Source organism: Eschrichtius robustus, chromosome 9 (genome assembly GCF_028021215.1).
Source record: "Eschrichtius robustus isolate mEscRob2 chromosome 9, mEscRob2.pri, whole genome shotgun sequence".
In the NCBI taxonomy this organism is placed as follows: Eukaryota; Metazoa; Chordata; class Mammalia; order Artiodactyla; family Eschrichtiidae; genus Eschrichtius; species Eschrichtius robustus.
The window spans coordinates 20,866,860-20,888,383 of record NC_090832.1 but is presented as its reverse complement, the minus strand read 5'-3'; the positions used below and the strand labels follow the sequence as shown (position 1 = coordinate 20,888,383).

The window sequence follows — 21,524 nt, the reverse complement described above, 5'->3', positions numbered from 1 at the left end:
ACTGGATGGAGAGTTCCAGAGGAAAGGATAAATGTGAGGACGTAGGAGAAAGTGGTCAAAGTCCATGTCAGACGGGACAGTCAGAATTTTAACATTTCACCTCTGAGGAAGATGGAGAAGTGAAGTAGTGAAGTTTCCAAATCACCTGGTTTTCTAATAGAAAAGGTCTGGATGAAGAATGAACCAATTGCACCCTCTTCCCTACCCCCCCCCCCCCCCCCCAGTGCCTCTTTACCTTGGTCTTTTGTGGTTTTTTTCCTCCACTGATGTATCCCAGGGTATACTTCTCGTACAGTGCCTGGCACAGAGAAGGCACTCAATAATATTTTCCAGTGAATAAAATGAGATTAGTAATAGATTTAGATTTGGGGATATATATATGTGTGTGTGTGTGTGTGTGTATATATATTATATATTTGGATTTGAAGATTTTACATATATATATATATATATTTGGATTTAGATCCCAAGAGAATATATATGAGATTAAATTTATGAATATATATGAGACAAAATTTATGAAAATGATGTTTTAAAAATCAAAATCAGAGAACATGTGGTAGAAGCTGGTGGACTATACAGATCAGTGTGAAGAGATCCAGAAAGACCAGCAAGTGTGGTGATCACTGAACTTTGAGGGAAGCTCTTTGACACAGGAGTCAATGGACAGTTCCAATTCATGACCGGGAGAATAAAGGTGGCAAGGGCTCTGTGTGTGTGTGTGGTGGTAGTGGAAGGAAGTGGTTTTCTCTAAGTTTAAGCTGCAGTTTTACAGTGAGATCTCATTAGAACAAACCATTAATTTTGAAGAGGAGGGTTTTTTTTGTGGTTCAGTATTTTTGGCTCATTTAATTTTGTGAGTGGATCCACTTCCCCTTGTCTGTCTTCAGTTGTAATTCTTTCCAACTTTAAAAACCCAAATTACCCTTATTCATAATTTAAAATTTTTGGTTATGATCCAAGCATTGGATTGTCAGTGGTTCTCAACCAGGGGTCATTTTCCTCCCAGAAGGACATTTATTAATGTTTGGAGACATTTTTGGTTGTCACACCTGTGGGGAAGGGAGGGTGCTATTGGCACCTTAGTGGGTAGAGGCCAAGGTTACAGCGAATGCACAGGACAACCACCACAATGGAGGAATTTTCTGGCCCAAATGTCAGTAGTGCCTAGGTTGAGCAATGCTGGATTAAGTATTTCCCACACAGCTCATGTAGCTGTGACTTTTTGGATTATACTTATCCTTTTTTCATGAGTTTTTCACAGTTCTTTTTTGATCAAATTCAAAAGATCATTGCTTTGTTTTCATATTTAAATCTGAGATGTAGTTCAGGAAATTTACAGGTGAAGATTAATCTAATGGTTAATCTCCTTTGACTCTTAAAAGTGTATTTATTTTAGGGTTAGCTAAATGCATGCCAATATTTTAATATGGAATTTAAAGAGAATAAACATTCCTCCAAAACACAAAATAGAGTTCTGTGGTGATAGTAATCCAGATGTGGGCTTTACTGGGTTGTTACTAATGTAGCAAATCCAGGCACTTAAAGTGGCCAGTTGGAGCATATGCCACAGTTATTTCCATTAAAAATATCTCACTTTAAGCACCTGTGTCTGGATATTTAGGGTTTTTTTTGTTTTTGTTTTTGTTTTTGTTTTGGTTGCTTTTATTACAGTAACAGATTTGGAATGTAACTTACATATTTTTAATTTATTTTTTGTTTCCTAACTACAAGATTGTTGACGATGTCAGTATGCCCTAATTCAACTTCTTTATTGAAATGTTTATTTCTAAAGAACATTTTTGCTCCTTTATTTGCTTTGAAGGAATTGCTTGTTACTTAATTACTCACAATTCACTTAGAAAAACTTTTACTTTTTCCCCTAGAGATAACTGCAGTAAATATTCATTTACAGGTTAAAATTGTTTTTCCTTTTTCAATGACCTGGTATCTATTTTTTTAGGCATTCACGTTCTACTTGTCTTTAAGGCATGAAGTACAGTAGGTTTTTGATTCAATGCCAATTTATGATGATGTTTCTTAGGAACAAAGTGGTTGACTTGTTTATTTTTAAAATGCATTTTAAATTATATAAGAAATACATAAATACTGTTCACTGAAGACATTGAATAATTGAGAAGTATTGAGAGTGAGCATTTAGAGTTCCCTTTCTTCCCCAATACCATTTCCTTTCCTGGAGGCAGCTAACGTTAACAGTGATCCTTGCTGAGGTTAACATGCTCAAAGTCAGGAAGAAAAGTTCCTGAATATTACTAATTCTAATCATTTTTTCCACACTGACAGAACCAGATGATACTGGAACTCCATGAGGGATATGTAAATAGACGGTACACAAATGCATGAGTATGGATTGGAGTATCAATCCCACTACTCAAAATAATAATGCTTTTCATTGACACAGCACATTTAAACTTTGAAAGTATTTTCATAGCTATGCAGTTAACTTTTTTCCTACCATCCTACAATACTTGTCAGGTTATCTTGTTATCTGTTTATGTGCAAGTTTTAGTTTTCTGTTATTTGTTGACAAATACTGTTTTCCTTATGTGCCTGCATTTCCTTTATCTACATGGCTGGTTTCTTTTGTACAGGTAGAGGTTGGGCCAGCATTGTTATTCACAGTGTCATGCTCAAATATGTTCTTAAATTCTTCTTTTTTTATCTATTACATGCCAAATTAATAACCTCACTTCCTGTACTTAAGAATTAAAATGTTAATTGGTACTTTTAAAAACTCTTATGGAAAGACCTACCACTCCTTCCAGGAAGCAAAATATTTAAAAATACACAAAAAAGGTAATATTTTCACTGTTGATTTTACTGACATGACTTTCTTATGAGTTATGGGGATTAAATATTATAAAATCCCAAGACGCCACTTATCACCAGCAATAACATTTTTGAATTCAGGGGCTGCAAGGGTATTTCATATTATTTCCTTTCCTGTATTCAGGATCCCCTGCAGGGTGGTATAACCATGAAATTGTGAAACTGTCCTCAAGGCCCGCACAAAACTCTTTCTTATATTGGTATTTACCAATGCTCCCTCCTCTTTGGACCACCTCTTTAGCCCCTTCTTCTGTTTGCAGACTTTCATGTAATCTGTTGCCCTGTCGCCATGTAATCCCATTAACCCTTTAAATCTGACTCCTGCTTGCAACCTCTCCTCTCTTGAATTCACTGTCTACACTGATGCCAGTTGTATTTCTGGAAAGGATCTGGTTGTCTTTGCCATAATAGTACAAAGTGCTCTCATGCACATCTCATAGCTCCTGCCCTTTCCTTGCCCTGCAGCCCTGTCTGCATCTTCTCCTGTGCACTGCTGCGGGTGGGGAGACAGTGCGGTGGGTCACAAAGAACACATTGGACGGTTGCCTTTCTCCGGAAATGTCATTTACTTGCTAGGAATTCACAGCCTCCTTGGTTCCTCCTTTAAGTGTAAGCTGCTTCTACAAGCAGTCTTTGGTCTTACTCACCATCACACCTGCAGCTAATTATTCCCTTTTCTTCTACACGTTGTTTACACCTTCACAAGAACCCCCCGTCTCAGGCCAGCTTTTATTATGGCTGAGACCTGCCTGTCTGTCCTCCCCCAGGGCATGAGCTCTTTGAGCACAGGAACCTTGTCTGGGGTACTGCAGGTAAGCGGATGTGAAAGGCTCTGCCTTGAAGGTGCCTGCAGACATCATACACACTCGTCCCGTCTAATGAGGTTGGATCTATAAAATCTAAATGCCCAGTTGTCCTTGGCAGGACACCCATGTAGTCAGAACTCTTCCTTCGGTTGCTGAGCAAAGACACACACTGAACACTCTGTGTTCTCACGCAGAGTGGGGAAGGGGACGTGCTGGAGCTCTGAGACATGCAGAACCAGGTGTAGAAATTACTTTGGAACACATTTCAGGGTAAAAACCCAATGGTAAATATTTTCTAACAAAAATATGCAGTATAGCTGATTTAATTCTTTCTAGGTAACATATAACTGATCGAATGATCTCATAAGAGTTTTTTTTTCTCATTCTGAATGCATTTTACTTCAATAAAGGGAATATTGGTGCTTTCTGAACCTTAAATTTAAGAACTCTGGTGGTTTCTGATAAATAAATGTAGTAACAAAGTCACTGTTGGCCTTCCCTACTAAGCGAGGGAACACTTCTTTTTAGAGTGTTTTGAGGTTAATGAACATTATAAAACAGATAAAAAAACCCTACTGCCTTAAAATACTGTTTTAATTCGGTTTTCACAATTCTTTTGCCTATATCCTGGGTTAGATATTGGCTGCTTAAAAAGCTGTGGACATTCCAACAGATGGGGGAGGAGCAAAATAAAATGCCAAGAATTTAGCTGTGAATAAAATCCTGGGAGGAAGTTGTGTACCTTGGAATCTTACTGTATTGAATTCAGAGTTACCAGGCTTCAGATTTCTTCTATCCCTGGCTCAGGGGCTGGGGGCTAGGAGATGGGGTGTGTAGGGTTAAAGGAATTGTTTTAATGACCTCACATTCCTTTTCTGTGACCCAGCAGCAGGTGTTACTCATCCAAAGTGCTTACAAATCAGAGCTTTTGAGCAGTGATGGTCAATGTAGCGTTTTGACCCCTCCAAACGAGAGTATTCCATACTTTGGTTTTCAAAACTACCATATTAGTCATTTTATATTTCTCTGAGAATTTATGAGTATAAATAGGAATGAGAAATGCTTACCCTAGATAAGTACTTACAGTTTGTTGTTGCATGTGAAATAATAACAGACATTTATTTCAGAAATTTACTAGTATTTTAAAGTTTTTCGTATTGCTCTAAAAGAACTGAAGTCTCCCCAGAGAAGATAGAAAGTTAGAAATTACCCAATTTAAATATCTCCATATATCTCTATCTATTTCTATATTCATTCTGCAAGTCGATGTAGATGGTGAAAAATTAAATACTCATTATTGTGCATTAGAAACTCATAAGTGCATCAGCTGAGTGATTTTTAAATGGGCAGAGGAACACTCTTCATGTGAACTCCTTCACTTTCTTTGTAACCTCTTTGCTGTACAATTGACGTAAAGATGAGCAGATTCTGGTTTTTTTTTAAAAGCACAGGAAACATCTGCTGCAAGTGGATTGAGATAATATTTTCCTTCTAGGGAAAGAGGAGATGCTACAGGGCAGAGCAGAGCTGTCTATCTCCCGCATTTACCTGCACACAAATGGCTGCTAGTAGTGATCTTAGTGATCTAAAAACCTTTCCTGCACTGTGTAGCCACAGGGTAGGGATGCCTTGTGAAGCTTCTGTTATCAGGCATTTCTAGAGTTTGGGCCTTTCCTCATGTACTTGGCTTCCTTCTGCTGAGCTGAATTTAGCTGGGTCTAGTCAGAACTATCATAAGCAGTAGTTCTTTCAAACAGCCACTTTTGAACATGAGTTATGTGACGGAACAAGCATTAATGTTGGCAGCACTTAAACACATTAAACGGATGCTTATACAAATATGTACTCACCCTGGTTACTTATTCCTATGAAGTGTCTGTTAGGAATAGACACCAGAACTTGAAGTGGTAATTCTTTCATGGGGTTAATCTTGGTAATAAAGCACTTGATTTTGTAGATCTGAGTAATACTAGCTACAATTTACTGCATACCTGCTCTGTACCATCTCTGTTTTTCAAAACAATCAGGCGAGGCAGTTGTTATTATTCCTATTTCATAGGTGAGCTATGGAAGCTCCCAGAAGAGAAATTGAGAAATTAGTTTCTCAAGGCCTCAAGGCTGGTAAGGTGCTGAACTAGGTATTCAGACCTTGGTCTTTCTTTTCATGGGGCACACTGCCTGTCTTAGAACTCAGTGTGGTCAGGATTACCTGCAGGAGTTTTAGTCATGAAAACACTTTTCAGATTCCTCTCTGTTCCCTTTGTTCCTATTGGGATCATCAGTTGGTCTGCGTGGCTTGTCTATGTCTGTTGCTTGCCTCTTTCTTTTTTCTCATGTTTCACTGTAAGAGGAGGAGCAGGTGTGTGTGAATTGTGTTTGCTCACAAGGGTCTGTATGTGTCCGAAGGAGGGAGGAAGGGGGTTGATGCCATAAAATTTCCTCTCCTGTGCCAATGATGGGGATCACTGAGGCTGCTTGCCTCAGTCAGGGCTGATTGTGGTTAAAACCTTCTTGGAATATAATGCTTCCATATAAAGTTCAAAAATTCTTGGCCTGGGAGACTATCAATTTTCCTTATTTCAAACTAGATTTAATGAATTGCCCAGTTACGCAGCAGTAATTCTGCCTTGAATTCTTAAAAAGTTCAGACTGGAGATTAACAGTGCAAGAAGTGGTAACAAGTTAAATGGACAGTTAAAAAGGCCCTTTATGAACTCTACAGATATATTCGTACTTTCTCTGTTTTTGCACTTTTATCTTTTACACACCCCACTCAACCCTGCCCTGATCATGTCTTCCTAAGCAGTCTTCTAGGATAAGATCTGAGAATGCTGGAGCAAACCCAGAAGAAGAGATATGTCACCAGTTGAAAATCTATAAGAGTAGTGTGGGTGTATGAGAATAGTGACAGACAGGCTAAAGAACAGAGGGAAAGGAAGCTTGGGGAAAGTGCACAGTGTGACTGAAAGGTCTTTCAAAGCTTGCTTGGGAGAAGGGGAACGAGGAAGTGCTTGCACAGAGTGGTATAACATGAATAGAGGAGATAGAAAGGCCCAGCTATATAAGCACTTTTTGCTTCCCATCTTCATCAGAGAATGACCCTGCAAACTAGAAAGTGGAGAATGGTCATTATTGAGGGTGCATTAGAGCCTGAATTATGAGTTAGATGGAAAAACGACACAGTCCTTCAGATGCCTAAATCTACATCCTGAGTAACGTGGGATTTTACCCATGATCTCAAGGTCGGATTATGCAACTTGTGAGGAAATTACCAGAAAAAAATGGAGATGGGTGAATGTCCTACATAAGGGGAACATTATTTTCTAGAGGCTAAAGACCTGAAGTAAGCTTGATGTCAGTTTCTGGCAAAGCTGTAGATGAATGATCAACCAGAGATCTTATATGTGATTAGGAAGGAATGTGGTGGTCACCAGGAATCAGCATGGATACCACTCATAAGCCTTGTCCGGACTCATTTCCTAAGTACTGCTTGCTTTTATTTATTTTTTGGAGGAGGGATACTAGATTATTAGATAATACAGATTCATAGTCTCACATTTCATGTGTGCTCATTTAGTTCAAATAATGCTGACAAACTATCATTTTGGGTAAGTCTTGATATCAGCAAAGTATTTGAGAAAATCTCTTATAACCTTATCGGAAGGAAGTGGAAAGCTACTTAGATGCTAGTATTATGCCGATTCCCATGTTTTGAAAACGAAGCTGAAATGTTTGTTGGTTAATGAATGCGATGGTGTCCTCAGGGGGAATGCTCAGGTAGGCACTGTAATTGGCCTTATTTTTCATCTGGAAAAAACCCCAAAACCTAACCCAAAAAAACCCAACAGAAAAAGGATAGCTCACTGTCAGATTTGCAGATAAGAGAAAGCTGGGAGGCACAGCTGATAGGAAAGTGGAGAGACTAAAAATTCAAATCATTCTGTTGGCTTTTTATTGTTGTAGTATTAAGTAGTATCGTTAACATAACAAGGCAAAATTTAGTATTTATAAATATCAAGTTCTGAATTTATTACAGAAGTCAATTAAACAGTATGGGATAGGGAAAATGTACTTTTGAGGTAGTTGTGGGAATTTTGGAGTTTTAGCTAACCATAATATTATGAATAATATATATCTAAACAAATTTAAAGAAATGAAGGAAACAAAACCCAACTCTTAATAAGAAAAATAAAACTGAAAAAAAAATTTAGATGGCATTTTCTGAATGTAATATCCATACGTGAAATACCAGTTAGGTTCCATCTTCGTCATTCATTGCAACATTTTAAGGATAAGAGTACTTGGTTCTCGGTGGCATATTTTAAGTACATTAAAAAGTTGATGTAATTTTCAGAGCGTGTTGATCACAGTGTTGAGTGCAGTATCTGGGTATCATGTACTAGAGACATCATGGAAAGAATTGGGAGTGTTTAATCACTAAAAGACTAAGGGAAGACATAGTGGCTGCCTTCCAATCTGAAGGTTGTTTTTGAATAAGATAGTTAATTTATTTCCATTCCTAGGGAGGAATGAGAAGCAAATAATTGAGGAAAGTACAAGGAAACAAATTCAGCTCAATGAAAGGGAAAATAACAAATCAGACCAACCAATGATGGATGGGGGACCTTGGAAAGAAATGACCATCACTTTACTCTAGTTTTGGAGCTAAGTTGGACCTAATTATTTGTATTCTTCAAGGTCCAGTTCCAATGTTACTACCTGTCTGAAGTCTCATTCTTTCTGCAAAATGTTCCCTTTCTCATTTCCCCCAGTACCACACACAGTAACTGGATAACAGTGGGTGCTTAGTAAATGTTGGATGAAAGAATGGAGCTGGGTAGTGGACCATACTGGGTTCTTAGATAACAAGGCATCCAACCGCAGAACTAAGAAAAATCTATTGTATTCCCTCCACTGTGCTATTTATTTACTCCTGCTTTGAGTAGCCAACTTAAGGAGAGAATTGTTCTAAATTATATGAGAATGAAAGATTTTTAAGCTGATTATACCCAGAAAAGCATTTTTTACCTTTAATTTGAATTTTTAATCATAGATATTGCTCATGTTAAGCAAAATAACTTTGTTCACTGGAGAGTGTTTTGAAATTTTTAGAATGATCACCAAGATATCATCTCATGAGGATTTTAGGCAACAATGAAGAAAATAATTATTTTCAATGTTGGAAGTTTAAAAAAGAAAGAAATAAAATAAATGAAAATGATGCTATCAGAGTTTTGAAAAGTTGCCTTTTTCCCAGTAGCAGTAGATCTTGAGATGTAGTAGGTTGAATGCCACTGAGTAATATCCCCCTTTGTTATTGTGTTTGATTTAGGCTGATTCGAAAGTCATTGAGAAGTGGATGGATGGTGTGAAAGACTTCTTAATGAAAGAGCAGGCTGTCCAAGGAGATGCCGAAGGGCTACAAAGACAGCTTGACCAGTGCTCTGTGAGTTCTGCTGATCTAGGGAACCTGCTGTACTAAATAACATTTTCTTCTTCTTCTTATTTGCTGCTCTTATTAAAATTGTAAGAATATGACATGACAATAAACCTAGATAAAATATCTTTCATCATAAACCTTTTTTTGACTTTATAGCTAGTCAACAAATGACTGATTTTTCATATTTCTATTTTTGGCCATGGTTATAGAATTTTAAAAAATTTTTATTTCATATTGGAGCATAGTTAATTAACAATGTTGTGTTAGTTTCAGGTGTACAGCAAAGCGATTCAGTTATACATGTACATGTATCTATTCTTTTTTGGATTAAATTTTGGGTGGGGAACATAAGAGCAATTTTAGTTCATTAGTAGCTGCTGTTTTATGTACGGTGACAATCTTAGTGTCATAATTACCAATTGTATATCACTCTTATTGTGCCACATGGTGAGACTTTAAGAAAAACATACTTTACAAATGAAGTTTGCCAGTAATACTTCTTGCATTTTATATTTGATGAAATCATTAAGCTTCTCTAAATTAATTAAAAGTACTATTCCCTGCTGAGAGTCAAGTATTTCCAATCTAATTTGGCAGATGGCTATATGAAACATCCAGGTGAAATGAATTTCTTAAAACAATATTTCTTAAGTAGTTAAAAGTCCTGACTCCCAAGCAGTCTGTTCTTAAAATATTTGCAGGGATACAGGCAGACAAACTGTAATAATGGCATCTACTTATATAGGCATGAACGCAACAAGGGCTTCTGTTATGTTTTCAGGCATTTGTTAATGAAATAGAAACAATTGAATCATCTCTGAAAGACATGAAAGAAATAGAAGCTAACCTTCGAAGCTCTCCAGTTGCTGGAATCAAAACCTGGATGCAAACAAAACTAGCTGACTACCAAACACAACTGGAGAAATGTAGCAAAGAGGTGAGTTTTTAAACTTCACTGCCTGTGGTTTTCAAGAGGTAGATAGTGGCTTCTTTTGACAGAGTAAACTGATGTTATAGCCCATCCAGTTTGAAAAACTGTGGTCTAGAATAACTATAACATGGATGGCAGGTTGGGGCCAGAATTGGGTCATGTTTTTTTAATGAAGGGAGGGTGCTGTTGTACCTTTGGCCCCTGGGTGGGAATGAGCTTGACATATTCAGTAAAGAACAGGAAAGTTGTTGTAGCTGGAATAGAATGAAGGAAGGAGTTAGCAGGTTGGAGAATGGGAAGATTTGAGGTCAGAAGGTAGGTAGAGATGGACTGTATATGGTCTTTAAAGCATAGATTTTGACTTTTATTTCAAGTATGACTTTACATAGATGGCAGAGTGTTTTGAGCAAGGAATTAATACATGAAAGATCTTTTAAGATCACTCTGGCTTCCATGTGGATAATTTGCTCTGGGAAAGCAAGAATAAAAATGGGGAGAATACTTAAAGGTTATTGCAGTCTTGGAGAGAGAGGGTGGCCCCTTGGACTAGGGAGATAGTGGTGGAAGTCATGAGAAATGTTGGGTTGCACTATATTTTGAAAATGGAGCTGGGAGTCTAGTAATGAATTAGATATGTGATATGAGGAAAAGTGAATAGTTAACGACAGCTCAGGATTTTTGCAAAGCTTCCACTTTGTGTGAATTGTGGTGCTATTTACTGAAATGGTGAAGACTCAAGGAGAAGCTTTTGTGGGAGCAGGTGAAGTGATGCTTTCCATACTGGAAGGATTAAATTCAAGATTACGAGACATGCAAATGGGGTCTCTAGCACTTACCACTGGCCAAAGATGCTAAGGAGGAAAGGTCAGCCAGAGGGGAAATGCCAGGAGAGCGTGAGGCCCCAGTGACCAAGTGGAGAAAGCTTTTCACAGTGCTCAATGCTGAGGACTGCTGAGACTAATCAGAACTGGAAAGCAAGCTTTAGACTTGACAAGATGATCGCTTTTATGGACTTTGAGAAAAGTGGTTCCAGTGGAGTGGTGGGAAAGAAAATCGCATTGGAGAACGTTGAGGAGAGGAAAGCAAATGAAGTACTGGGGCAAGTGTAACCAACTTTGAGAATTTCTCTATTCAAGGGAGCCGAGAAATGAGGTCGGTGCTGGAAGGGACGTGGGGATCCAAAGAGCTGTTTTTGTAATTTTTAAAAATAAGGGGTATTACTGGAAGTTTGCATGCCGAAAAGGACTTCATTTAGAAAGAGAAAATGATGCAGAAGAGATTGAGAGAAGTGAATTGCTGAAGCAAAGTCTGTGATTAGGCAAGAGGGGATGAGGACCCCCCTCTAAGTGAAAGAATTGCTATTAGGTAGTCCCTCTGTGGTAATGAAGGGAAGGCAACTATGTGTACAGTAGGAATATGACGTAGTTCTCTTCTGATTGCTTCTGTTTTGTTAGCGGAGTAATAGGGAGGATGCATACAGCTGAAGTGAGTGAGAAAGGGGTAAAAAACAAGAGGAGAAAATGTGAAATGCAGGAATACCCCACAGACAGTTGTGTAGATAGTACATATCTCTTAATACAATGTTTTTTGTTTAATGTTTATACAGGAAAATTTTATATTTGCATCCCCGAGTATTTTATTTTGTTTCCCCCCAAATTCCTTATTTTGAACAAGTTCAAATTTAAAGAAAAGTTGAAATAATGGTCGAGAGAACGGCCATAAGCCATTCCTAAATTTGCCAGTTGTTAATGTTTTACCACATTTGCCTTTTCTCTCTCTCCTCCCTGTCTCTTTACATACGTACATACACACACAGGCACACACACGCATACCTTTTTTTTTTTTGTTATATATGTAGTTTTGATAGGAAGTCGAAAATATTATGACATTTCACTCCTAAATACTTCAGCATGCTTCTTCCATGAAGGAGGACAATCTTCTACGAAACTGCAGTATCATTGTCACACTTAAGAAAATACTTTCATAGTATCATCTTATATTCTAGCCAAATTCAGACTCCTTTAAATGTGCTATAATTTGATGACATGTGCTTGAAGGAGCTGGGGTTTTTAAATTAATTAATTAATTAATTTATGTATGGCTGTGTTGGGTCTTCGTTTCTGTGCGAGGGCTTCCTCTAGTTGTGGCAAGCGGGGGCCACTCTTCATTGCGGTGCGCGGGCCTCTCACTATCGTGGCCTCTCTTGTTGCGGAGCACAGGCTCCAGACGCGCAGGCTCAGTAGCTGTGGCTCACGGGCCTAGTTGCTCCGCGGCATGTGGGATCCCCCCAGACCAGGGCCTGAACCCATGTCCCCTGCATTAGCAGGCAGACTCCCAACCACTGCGCCAACAGGGAAGCCCGGAGCTGGGGTTTTTTTAGGAAGTAAATAAGGAAACTGGTTTGGAAGTGACAGTGAGGAATAAGGAAGACAATAGCTAGATGGATAGCTAGATGGTTGCATAGGTACATATAGATATTTAGATCTGTGTATCTATCTACATATATACATACATACACATATGACAACATAGAATTAATTGTGGATTATTATTGTTTCAAAGTATGGGAATAAATACATGGGAAATTTTTAAGTGTCTCCAGCAAGGAGGCAGCCACTTGCTATGTAATTATCTAAAGCCGTTCTAGACTGTGGTATATCACTGAGTAGTAAAAGGTTGAAGAAATTTTGGACAAACATCGTGTTGCCAAATTTTTACTTTTCTAAGAAAGGATAGACATATAAAATCAACAAATAAAAACAGTCTATTATATGCATGATATCGTGAAAGGAAAAACATCTTAATGCCAAAATGTAGAAAGTATATCATCTCAGATAATTAATGATAATTTTAAGCTTTTCTTTTTTTGAAAAGTTTGCTACAGTGTCTTTATTTTTCTCACTTCTCTGTGGATCCATGAATATTCTATAACTGACTAGTGTTTGGAAACTACTAGTAAAAAGAATTTGGGGGAAGTGGGGCCCTGAAATCTGTATTTTTTAAAAAAGTTCACTAGGTTAAAGTGTTGATCAACAAGACTTGGGAAACAGGGCTGTGTATATTGCTGGCAGTAGACTCTCTGAGGACCATGTGGGGCAGTGAAATCCAAGCTCCTATTTAGTGCCTATGTTTATGACTGTGATCCTGTTTGGAGAGTGGAACAGGAGGGCCACTGAGTATTCCCCTTTACTCTCGAGAGAGCCATCCTATTCCTGAACTGCCCTTTTGTCACCGTCAGTTTCACAGCCAAGCAAGCCCTGGCAGGGTGACCGCTACTGCGAGATTTCATTTGAGTGGGAGGTTGAATAGTGAAGTGAGCCCTGGATGATCTGTGTGGTATGATATCTTCTCCCACGGAAGTCAGTGTGTGGTTAGAGCGATCTTTCTGAAAGATATTTTTAGGCTTCTTAAGATAGTTTAAAAAGCTATTGAACCTGATTCAGACAAATACCTATTTTCTAATGTAACTTTTTTTGTATCTGTGTGGAATATACAAATACCGTAGATTATCAAAACCAAAATTTTGTAAAGCAGTGTTGTATCAACATCTTTGATAGCAATGTACTCTTCTCTGCTTTTAAAAAGTGCAGTCTTAATGGGGAATCCTGTGAAAAAGGAAAAAAAGGACATTTTGGTTGCTTCAGGGTTTTTTTTCCCCATAAATAAGGTTAGAGTAGATTTCCTTGAAATACATGCTTTTATGGATGTAGGTAAGAGTCCTTCAGTTGAGTATTACTCTGTCAACAGTTATGCATTTTCAGAATTATAATGGATATTTCCAGATTAATGTCCAAAATGTGATACTGAATCCCAGTTATAATTATTGTTTTCATTATTGCTTATATTCCACAACATCAGCACAAAATGTATAAAGGGTTTCATCTGAATTTTAAACCTTAAGACTCTTTGAGGAAAGTTACTACTGTGTCTTTTGATATTAGAAACTAGAAGTTGACATTTAATGTATCAGGATTTGTTTATTCGAGTGAATGGCTTTTCCTTCCTAGATTACTATTCAAAAAAATAGGTTGTCTGAAAGTCAGGAAAAAGTGGTGAACCTGAAAAAAGACTTGGCAGAGATGCAGGAATGGATGACCCAAGCAGAAGAAGACTACCTGGAGAGGGATTTTGAATACAAGTCACCAGAAGAGCTTGAGAATGCTGTGGAGGAAATGAAGGTGAGGCTGGGACAGTCAGGGTCAAGAGGCTTTATATCTCCCCTCCTCCCTTTAAAATCAATCAGTCAATCATCTACCTAGCTGTAAGGCCTGATAATGTACATATAATCTTTCACAGTAAGATTTCAAATTACAAAAAAAAAACAAAAAAAAAGGAGGGTCAGCTGCTATGATTTTTGTAGGGATAGGAAGTTGAGAGTCCACGTGTTAACTTGGCCCATGAGTTGAGTCTTGAGGGCCCCTGAGAAAATGTCTTACATTAGAACCTTGGTGAGCCACAGTGAATGACTCAAAAATTTTGTGGCATCAATTATATTCACAATGTTGTGCAACCATCACCGCTATCTATTTCCAGAAATTTTCAGGAAGAGTCATTTTTTTGTAAAGAATAAGAGAGACTTCCCAATTAGGTTGGGGTTTATCTTTATTTCACCAGCTGTATTCTTCCAGCTAATACATGGGGCACACGTGAATACCAGAATTTTGTTGGAGCAGGTAAGAGGAGCATTAGGAATGTCGTCAAGGGATTTAATATCAGTTGGGTCCACAGGATGTATTTCCTGTAAACTTATATTTCTGTGTCAGTAGTCTTGCACACTCTCTTTTTTTATATAATAAAAGAACTGGACATCATTCCCACTTTTCCAACACTGCTTCAAGTGTCCTTCAGTGTCGAAGCCAAAGGAGATAGTGTCTTAAAAGCTACTTTTAAAAAAATAAGAGTTGCAACTTGCCTACAAGTATAACAAAAGCAAAAATCTGTGCAGATATTTTTTAAAAGGATTGTTTTTCACCAATGCATTATTGTATATGAGTCAAAGTAAATAAAAAGGACTTTTATTTTAGTATTTTCACAGAAATACGTTTTTTAGTGTAGCTTTCCTTGAAACTTTAAAAATATTCAGTATATAAGGTATTTTAAAGGTAGCCTACCATGTTAAGAACCATCTTATTTGCACTATTGACATTGTAGTTCTGTGAGGTTTTTTTGTTGTTGTTTGTTTGTTCTTGTTTTTTTTTTTTAAGGTCACTAGGAATGAGAATTAAAAAAAAAATGAGATTAAAACTCTTGATTGGGCAACATTTTATTTTTATTCTGCCAAACAACCATTAGGATTTTAAAAAAACCACTACACTTAATTATTTTATCCCAACCTAAAGAAATTTAAAACCATTAAGTAGTAAAGAAAGCTACAAGAGAAAGTGAAAGGCTGTTTTAGGTTGATTTTCCCGAGTATGAGACTTCATCAGGCACGGAAGGAGAGTCAGGCAGGAAGCTACTTTTAGATCAGATCTTCCCAGTATAACTTTGTCATCTTTGAAATGCTGTTAATTATCAGAAGGATAGATATACTTATGTTACAGGAGAAAAAAATATGTTTATATTATTTTTAAAGAATACTTCTACCATGGTGCACTTCCATTTTTGCTCGACTTCCAGTGGTCAATTAAAATTAATTCACTTAATTCTTATTGTGGACCCAGACTTTGAAAATACTTCCTGTCAGTAAACATAATTTGGGATAACTTAGGTGTTAACAGTGCTGTTATTAAATGAGAATGTCTGCATGGGGACTGTGTACATTGGGGTATATAATGAGTGAAATTTTGTAGTTAGCATTCTTATTTCACAAGCACTCTCTGTAGGGATTACCTAATAATGTTCTGATTAGGTAGTTAGAATCATCTGGATGTTTTAATTTTGGCTTAGTTATTTTTTGAAAAAGAAAGAAATTGGTTCCTGAGACAGGGAGCCGGTTTTCAAGTTCATTCTGTCTTGGAACAGAGGGCGAAAGAGGATGTGCTACAGAAGGAGGTGAGAGTGAAGATTCTCAAGGACAACATCAAGTTATTAGCTGCAAAAGTGCCCTCTGGTGGCCAGGAATTGACATCTGCGCTGAATGTTGTGCTGGAGAATTACCAACTTCTCTGTAATAGAATTCGCGGAAAGTGCCACACGCTGGAGGTATGGTGTTTTTTCACTGATGCATTTCTGAGATTCACACTGTAATGTACTGGCTGCTTCCATATCTTGGGAAAAAAACTCCATTTTTCTTTTCAAATACTAGATCATAAAAGAAAAGTAGTTCTTTCATGATTGAGATAATAATAATAACAGTAGTAGTAATTATTAGATAATAATTTAGGTAATAGGTTGATAAAAATGAAACAGAGAAAAGAAAACTGGAGATCAAGATCTGCCTTCAGTTAGTGGAAGTTTCTTGGAAAAGTAGTTTCTTAGCTTTAGACATTTATTACACGTGAAATCAAGGTTTTCAAGGTTTTCATATTACAGATGATCTGTAGAGTCTGTTCCAGTCCTAAAATTCTAAGACATATACTGTGAGTACCTCCTTTTTTTTTTTTTTTTTTTTTTGCCTGGTTAGTACACAGAGATGAATTGAGGTTTCTGTTTTAGAGCGGTGTCTAAAATTATAGGTTTTATTTAGAGTGAAAGACTAACTTGAATGTGCTGGTATTTTGCTGGACCATTTCCCCTACCCTGGCCATAGGATTTAAGATGTAGATGATTCTATGAGTTGTTTTTTTTTTAATAAAATTAAGTTTTTGATTGTTTGTTCTTACATTAGTGTGACATTTGTTACATCTTATTGAAAAGACTTAAGAAGCCCTTCAGTTTATAGCAATTTAAATTCAGTTCAACCTAAAACAAATGATTGCATTGTGATGAATCCTAAAATGGTAATCACAACTGCAGTATTTAAACTAAATTCACTCCTTACTCACTTGTTCTGAATCTATATAAAGTAAGTGTAATGTGGATTAGTTAATAAGAAAACTACAACTCAACAAAGCCTCATTCTTTAATATTAAGATATTGCCTAACTTAAAACACCTGAGGTTACTCATTTGAGAATTTAACATTCTGTGAACATAATATGTAACATTATGTATGGCTAATCTTAAGTCCCAGTAGATGATCCTGGAATTGAATTCTACTACAGTCTTGTCCATGTTTTCTTCTCTGCCCTAATCACCCATGATTTTGCTTTTTTTTTGGTTTGTTTATTTTCCTGTCTATTATTAGCCAAAGTAACTACTCAAAATATGTTTAAATAATGGAGTCCCCAGGTTATCCCAAGCTAACAAAGAGACCACCATGAATTCTGTGTCATTTCTTTGCACTGTCTTTATGACCCAGAGGTGACAGTTTGAGAATGAGGAGTGAAATATTTCAAGGTTTTAGTATTGCTTGCAGAATTACTTTTAGAATTATTTTGGAATTAGTTTGAGAGAAGAAAAGGAAAAGTGTAAGAAAACAAAGTAGATAAAAGAGAAAAGATGACACCTTGATGCCTTTGAAAGGGGAAGTGATAAGAAGAAAAAAGATTTCACAATGGAAGCATTCTTAAAATTATGTGAGGGATTACCAAGAGATCTTGGGTAGAAACAGCCCAAATTTCTAAATTAGAGTAAGGATGCCTTTCTTCCAAAGAGTCCAACTTTATTACCTTGATTATTTCTAGATTCCTTTAAAATGTTTTAAATCATGAAACATTTGAAACTTATAGAAGAGTACAGATGATATTACTAACACCCATATACATATCCCTCAGCTATAACTAATGTTACATTTTGCCATATTTTTCCAGATCTTCTTTTTTCAAATAAAATTAATTGGCATTACAGAACCCGTTCCCTTTTTCCCCATCTCATGCCATCTCTTGATCCCTCTCTTAAAGTAATCATTATCTAGAAGGTGATGTATAATCTTCCCAAACGTGTTTTTATATTTTTAATACATACACTTATGTTTCAGTTATTAATTGCTGTGTAACAAACCTTGCCAAAATGTAATGGCTTACAAAAACAACCATTTATTATTTTCCATGATTCTGTGGGTTGATTTGGCTCAGCTGCATGGCCCTTCTGCTCCATGAGGTTTATGGATATTCCACTCAGGTCCACTCTCATCCACCAGGTCCCCTTCCACGTGGCCTCTCAGGTTCATGGCTTCTCTGCAGCATGGCAGCTGGCTTTTAAGAGGGAGAAAGCAGAAGCTGCCAGTTCTCTTAAAGGCTGTGTCTGCACGTTCACACAGCATCATCTCTGTAGCCTTCTTTTGCTCTAAGCAAGTCACAAGGTCAGCCCACATTCAGGGGAGGAGAAGACAACTTCACCACTTCATGGGAGTAGCTGTAATAAATTTGTGGCCATTGTTAATCCAGCATAGTTCACTCTCTGGTCATAAGTTAGTTACATTCCTTCCACATGCAGAATACTCTTACACTCTCCCAGGGACTCCTAAGGTCTTATCCAGTGCAGCATCAAGCTCAGAATCCAGTATCATGCGATCTACATCAGGTGCAAACGCAAATGTGGCTCCTCGGAACAGTTTTCTTCAGGTGCAGGTGTGTGGGTGTGGCACCTCTCGATCTGGCGACCCGGGCACTAAAAAGATAAGTTATCTGAACCTCATATACCCAACACAGTGGTGAGATCGGTACAGGAAAACCTCAGTGGACACTCCCATTCAAAAAAGTTGGGGCAGTGGAAGGTAAAAAGAGCAGGCACTGGTATTAGTGACTCTGAAATCTAATGCTAGTAGTTCTGAAATCTAGCCAGGCACGTGTAGTCAGGGCTCCTACTCTGGGGCCAGGGACTGTTGCTTGATTAGGGGCCAGTGCTGCTTCTTGTGAGAGCTTCTCTGTAAGCCATCCCTTCCTTCCCATAAGAAGTAGGGCTCTGCTTGCAGCTGAGTAGATTTCTCAGCCTGCTTTCTGCCTATAGAAATTTGGGGGACCAGACACCTCTTTTCCCTTTTAGTCTTAGCCAGGGGTTGGCAAATTACAGCCTGTGGGTCAAATCTATTTTGTGGCCTGTTTCTGTATGGCCCAGGAGCTAAAAATTGTTTGTATATTTTTAATTTTTAAAGAGTTGTTAAAAACAAAGCAACACAAACACATAGAAAAAATAAAGAAGAATCTGTGACAGAGACCAGATGTGGCCTGTAAAACCTAAAATATTTACTATCTGGCCTTTTATAGAAAAAATTGCTGACCCCTGACCTGGTAAGTATTCCTCATAGGAGGTTGAATGCTACTAGAATGTGTCCTCTCTGAGTCAGTGGATCTGAAAGAGGACCAACCCAGTAGGCTCCATGCTGAACTCTGTCTTCTAAATTTATCCGTCAAATAGGCTCCTCCCAAGGGGTTTGTTTCTCCCATAATTTTGCTCCTAGGAATTGGAGGATGAATCGTACCCCAGCCCCCAACTCCCCACAGTAATGAGGAATAAGTGACTGCAACTAATGCAGCAATTATAGTAAAATTCCAATTTGGGTAAAAAGTCGCTCTGTTCATATATAGACATGTTCATATGAATTTAGAAAAAAGTTGGAAAGAGTCTACATCAAATGGTTACACCCATTAGCTCTGAGTTGGTATAGGGTGGACCCAGGGAACCAACTTCCTGTATAGCTGTTAAAAAGTGTTGCAAGTCTGAGTATTTTTTTTTAACATTTCTATTTAAAAACAAAGTAATAATGTTTCCCTCCTGGTTTCTTCTACTAATTATATAGTTTTATTTTCGGCATTTAAACAGAGCCTTGGAATTTATCTTAGTGAAGCAGCCTCCTACCTCCCTCCAGTTGGTCTAACACAGTTAATCGAAGAATTCGATTTTATTTCACTTATTTGAAATACCAGCTTCATCAGTTTCTAAACGCCCATTTATACTTGTATCTAAATGAAATTATTCTTGATTAGACAGAATGTGCAGCAGTAGAGATGCATTGTATCTCTAAATGACTTCTTATCTTGTCTAACTTTTCCCTGCCTATTTAGGAGGTATGGTCTTGTTGGATTGAACTGCTTCACTATTTGGATCTTGAGACCACCTGGCTCAGCACTTTGGAAGAACGGATGAAGAGCACAGAGGCCCTGCCTGAGAAGACAGACGCCGTCAGTGAAGCCCTGGAGGTGGGAGCCCGCGTTCTGGGTGGTTCTTTTTGTTGCAATGAGGCTGAATGAGTATTCAAACAAGGAACATAATGCCTTATGCCAGCAAATACTTTTGCTTCCTTGGTGGTTTTCAGCATAACTTGTGTTTTCTTCCATTGCCTGAAGTATTTATAACATCATGGATATTTAGATTATTGGTGACCCACTAAACTCAGCCTTATGAGGTGGTTAGTTGTTTGCTAATTAGTACATTTTAGACTTCATAAAGCGCTCTAGTGATTTTCCAGATTGTTTTTACCAGTCCCTGGATAAAACTCTGCCTTATGTTATTAGGACAATGCTCTCTTGTTTCTTCATAAAGTTATTTTTGCTCATTAGACACGGCAAGGACTGTGTTTACAGTGGCTTCTATTCTGTTGTCTTCAGATGTGAAAATTGGAGGATAGGCTGGAGAAGGCAGTGTTGGAGGCCTGGGATCCTGTCCCCAAGCCTGAACTTGAGTTCCTTGAGGCCAAGAAATGTGCCTGAATTTTTTTGTTGTTCCCCAGTTAGTTCCTCAGCACAGCCTGTGGCACATGATAACTTAATAACTGTTTCTTAAGTGGATTAAAGTGTGAAAAGAATAGATTTTCTTAAAAAAAAAAAAAAAAAAAGAAGAGGGAGATGGTAGCTCTGCTTTTAAAACTGTAAGAATAGGCTGTAGTAATTAAGTAGGTGACTGGATTGAAGGCCAGAAATAAGTCAAATGTGGTACCTAAATTCCAGGAGCCAGATGCTCTTCTGGAGAAAAGATGTCATTACTCAAATAAAATAGCAGAGTGAGAGATTCAGAGTATTAAAAAATGTTTTGAAAGATTATTTTAAAAACACATACTTTCCTAACATGAGAGTTAATACATGTGCATTCTAGAAATATGGAAAATGGAGAAAAGTATAAAGTAAAGTGTAAGATAACACTTTAAAACATTTTAGTGTACTTCTTCTGAATTATTATTTTTATGTATATATGCTGGGAGGTAGTACTTTATAGTAACTGGATCAAAGGCTTTGGAATCACCAAGTCTTTGGAGCCAAGTTAGAATCTTAGCTCTTCTTTTTACTGTGTGTGTGTTGGCAAATTACTTAACTTCTCTGAGCTTCAGTTTTCCTATCTGTAATATGGGAATAATGTGTAGCCATATGATTAAATTTATGTATATATAAAGTGTGTATCTAAAACAGTGCCTTGAATTTTATATATGCTATAGAAACTTTTTAGTAATATAATCAATAACAGTTTGAAATTCTTTTATTTGTATAGTACTGTTTTTTGCTTTTAAACTTTGTATTATACCATGAACATTTTCCCATGTAATTAATAATCATTGAAATTATTTTTATGGAATTATCATATAT

The 21,524-nt window shown here is 37.4% G+C and overlaps 1 protein-coding gene across 5 annotated transcripts in view; it reads left to right on the top strand.

The window, feature by feature from the left end:
* Positions 1–21,524, top strand: part of UTRN (utrophin) — a 505,750-nt gene that overhangs the window by 166,551 nt on the left and 317,675 nt on the right. For all 5 annotated transcript variants that reach the window (XM_068550755.1, XM_068550756.1, XM_068550752.1 and 2 more), the window contains exons 24-28: positions 8,989–9,102; positions 9,878–10,033; positions 14,035–14,205; positions 15,992–16,171; positions 20,013–20,147. In XM_068550755.1, the coding sequence (XP_068406856.1) occupies positions 8,989–9,102; positions 9,878–10,033; positions 14,035–14,205; positions 15,992–16,171; positions 20,013–20,147 (756 nt within the window). The remainder of the gene's footprint in view (positions 1–8,988; positions 9,103–9,877; positions 10,034–14,034; positions 14,206–15,991; positions 16,172–20,012; positions 20,148–21,524) is intronic.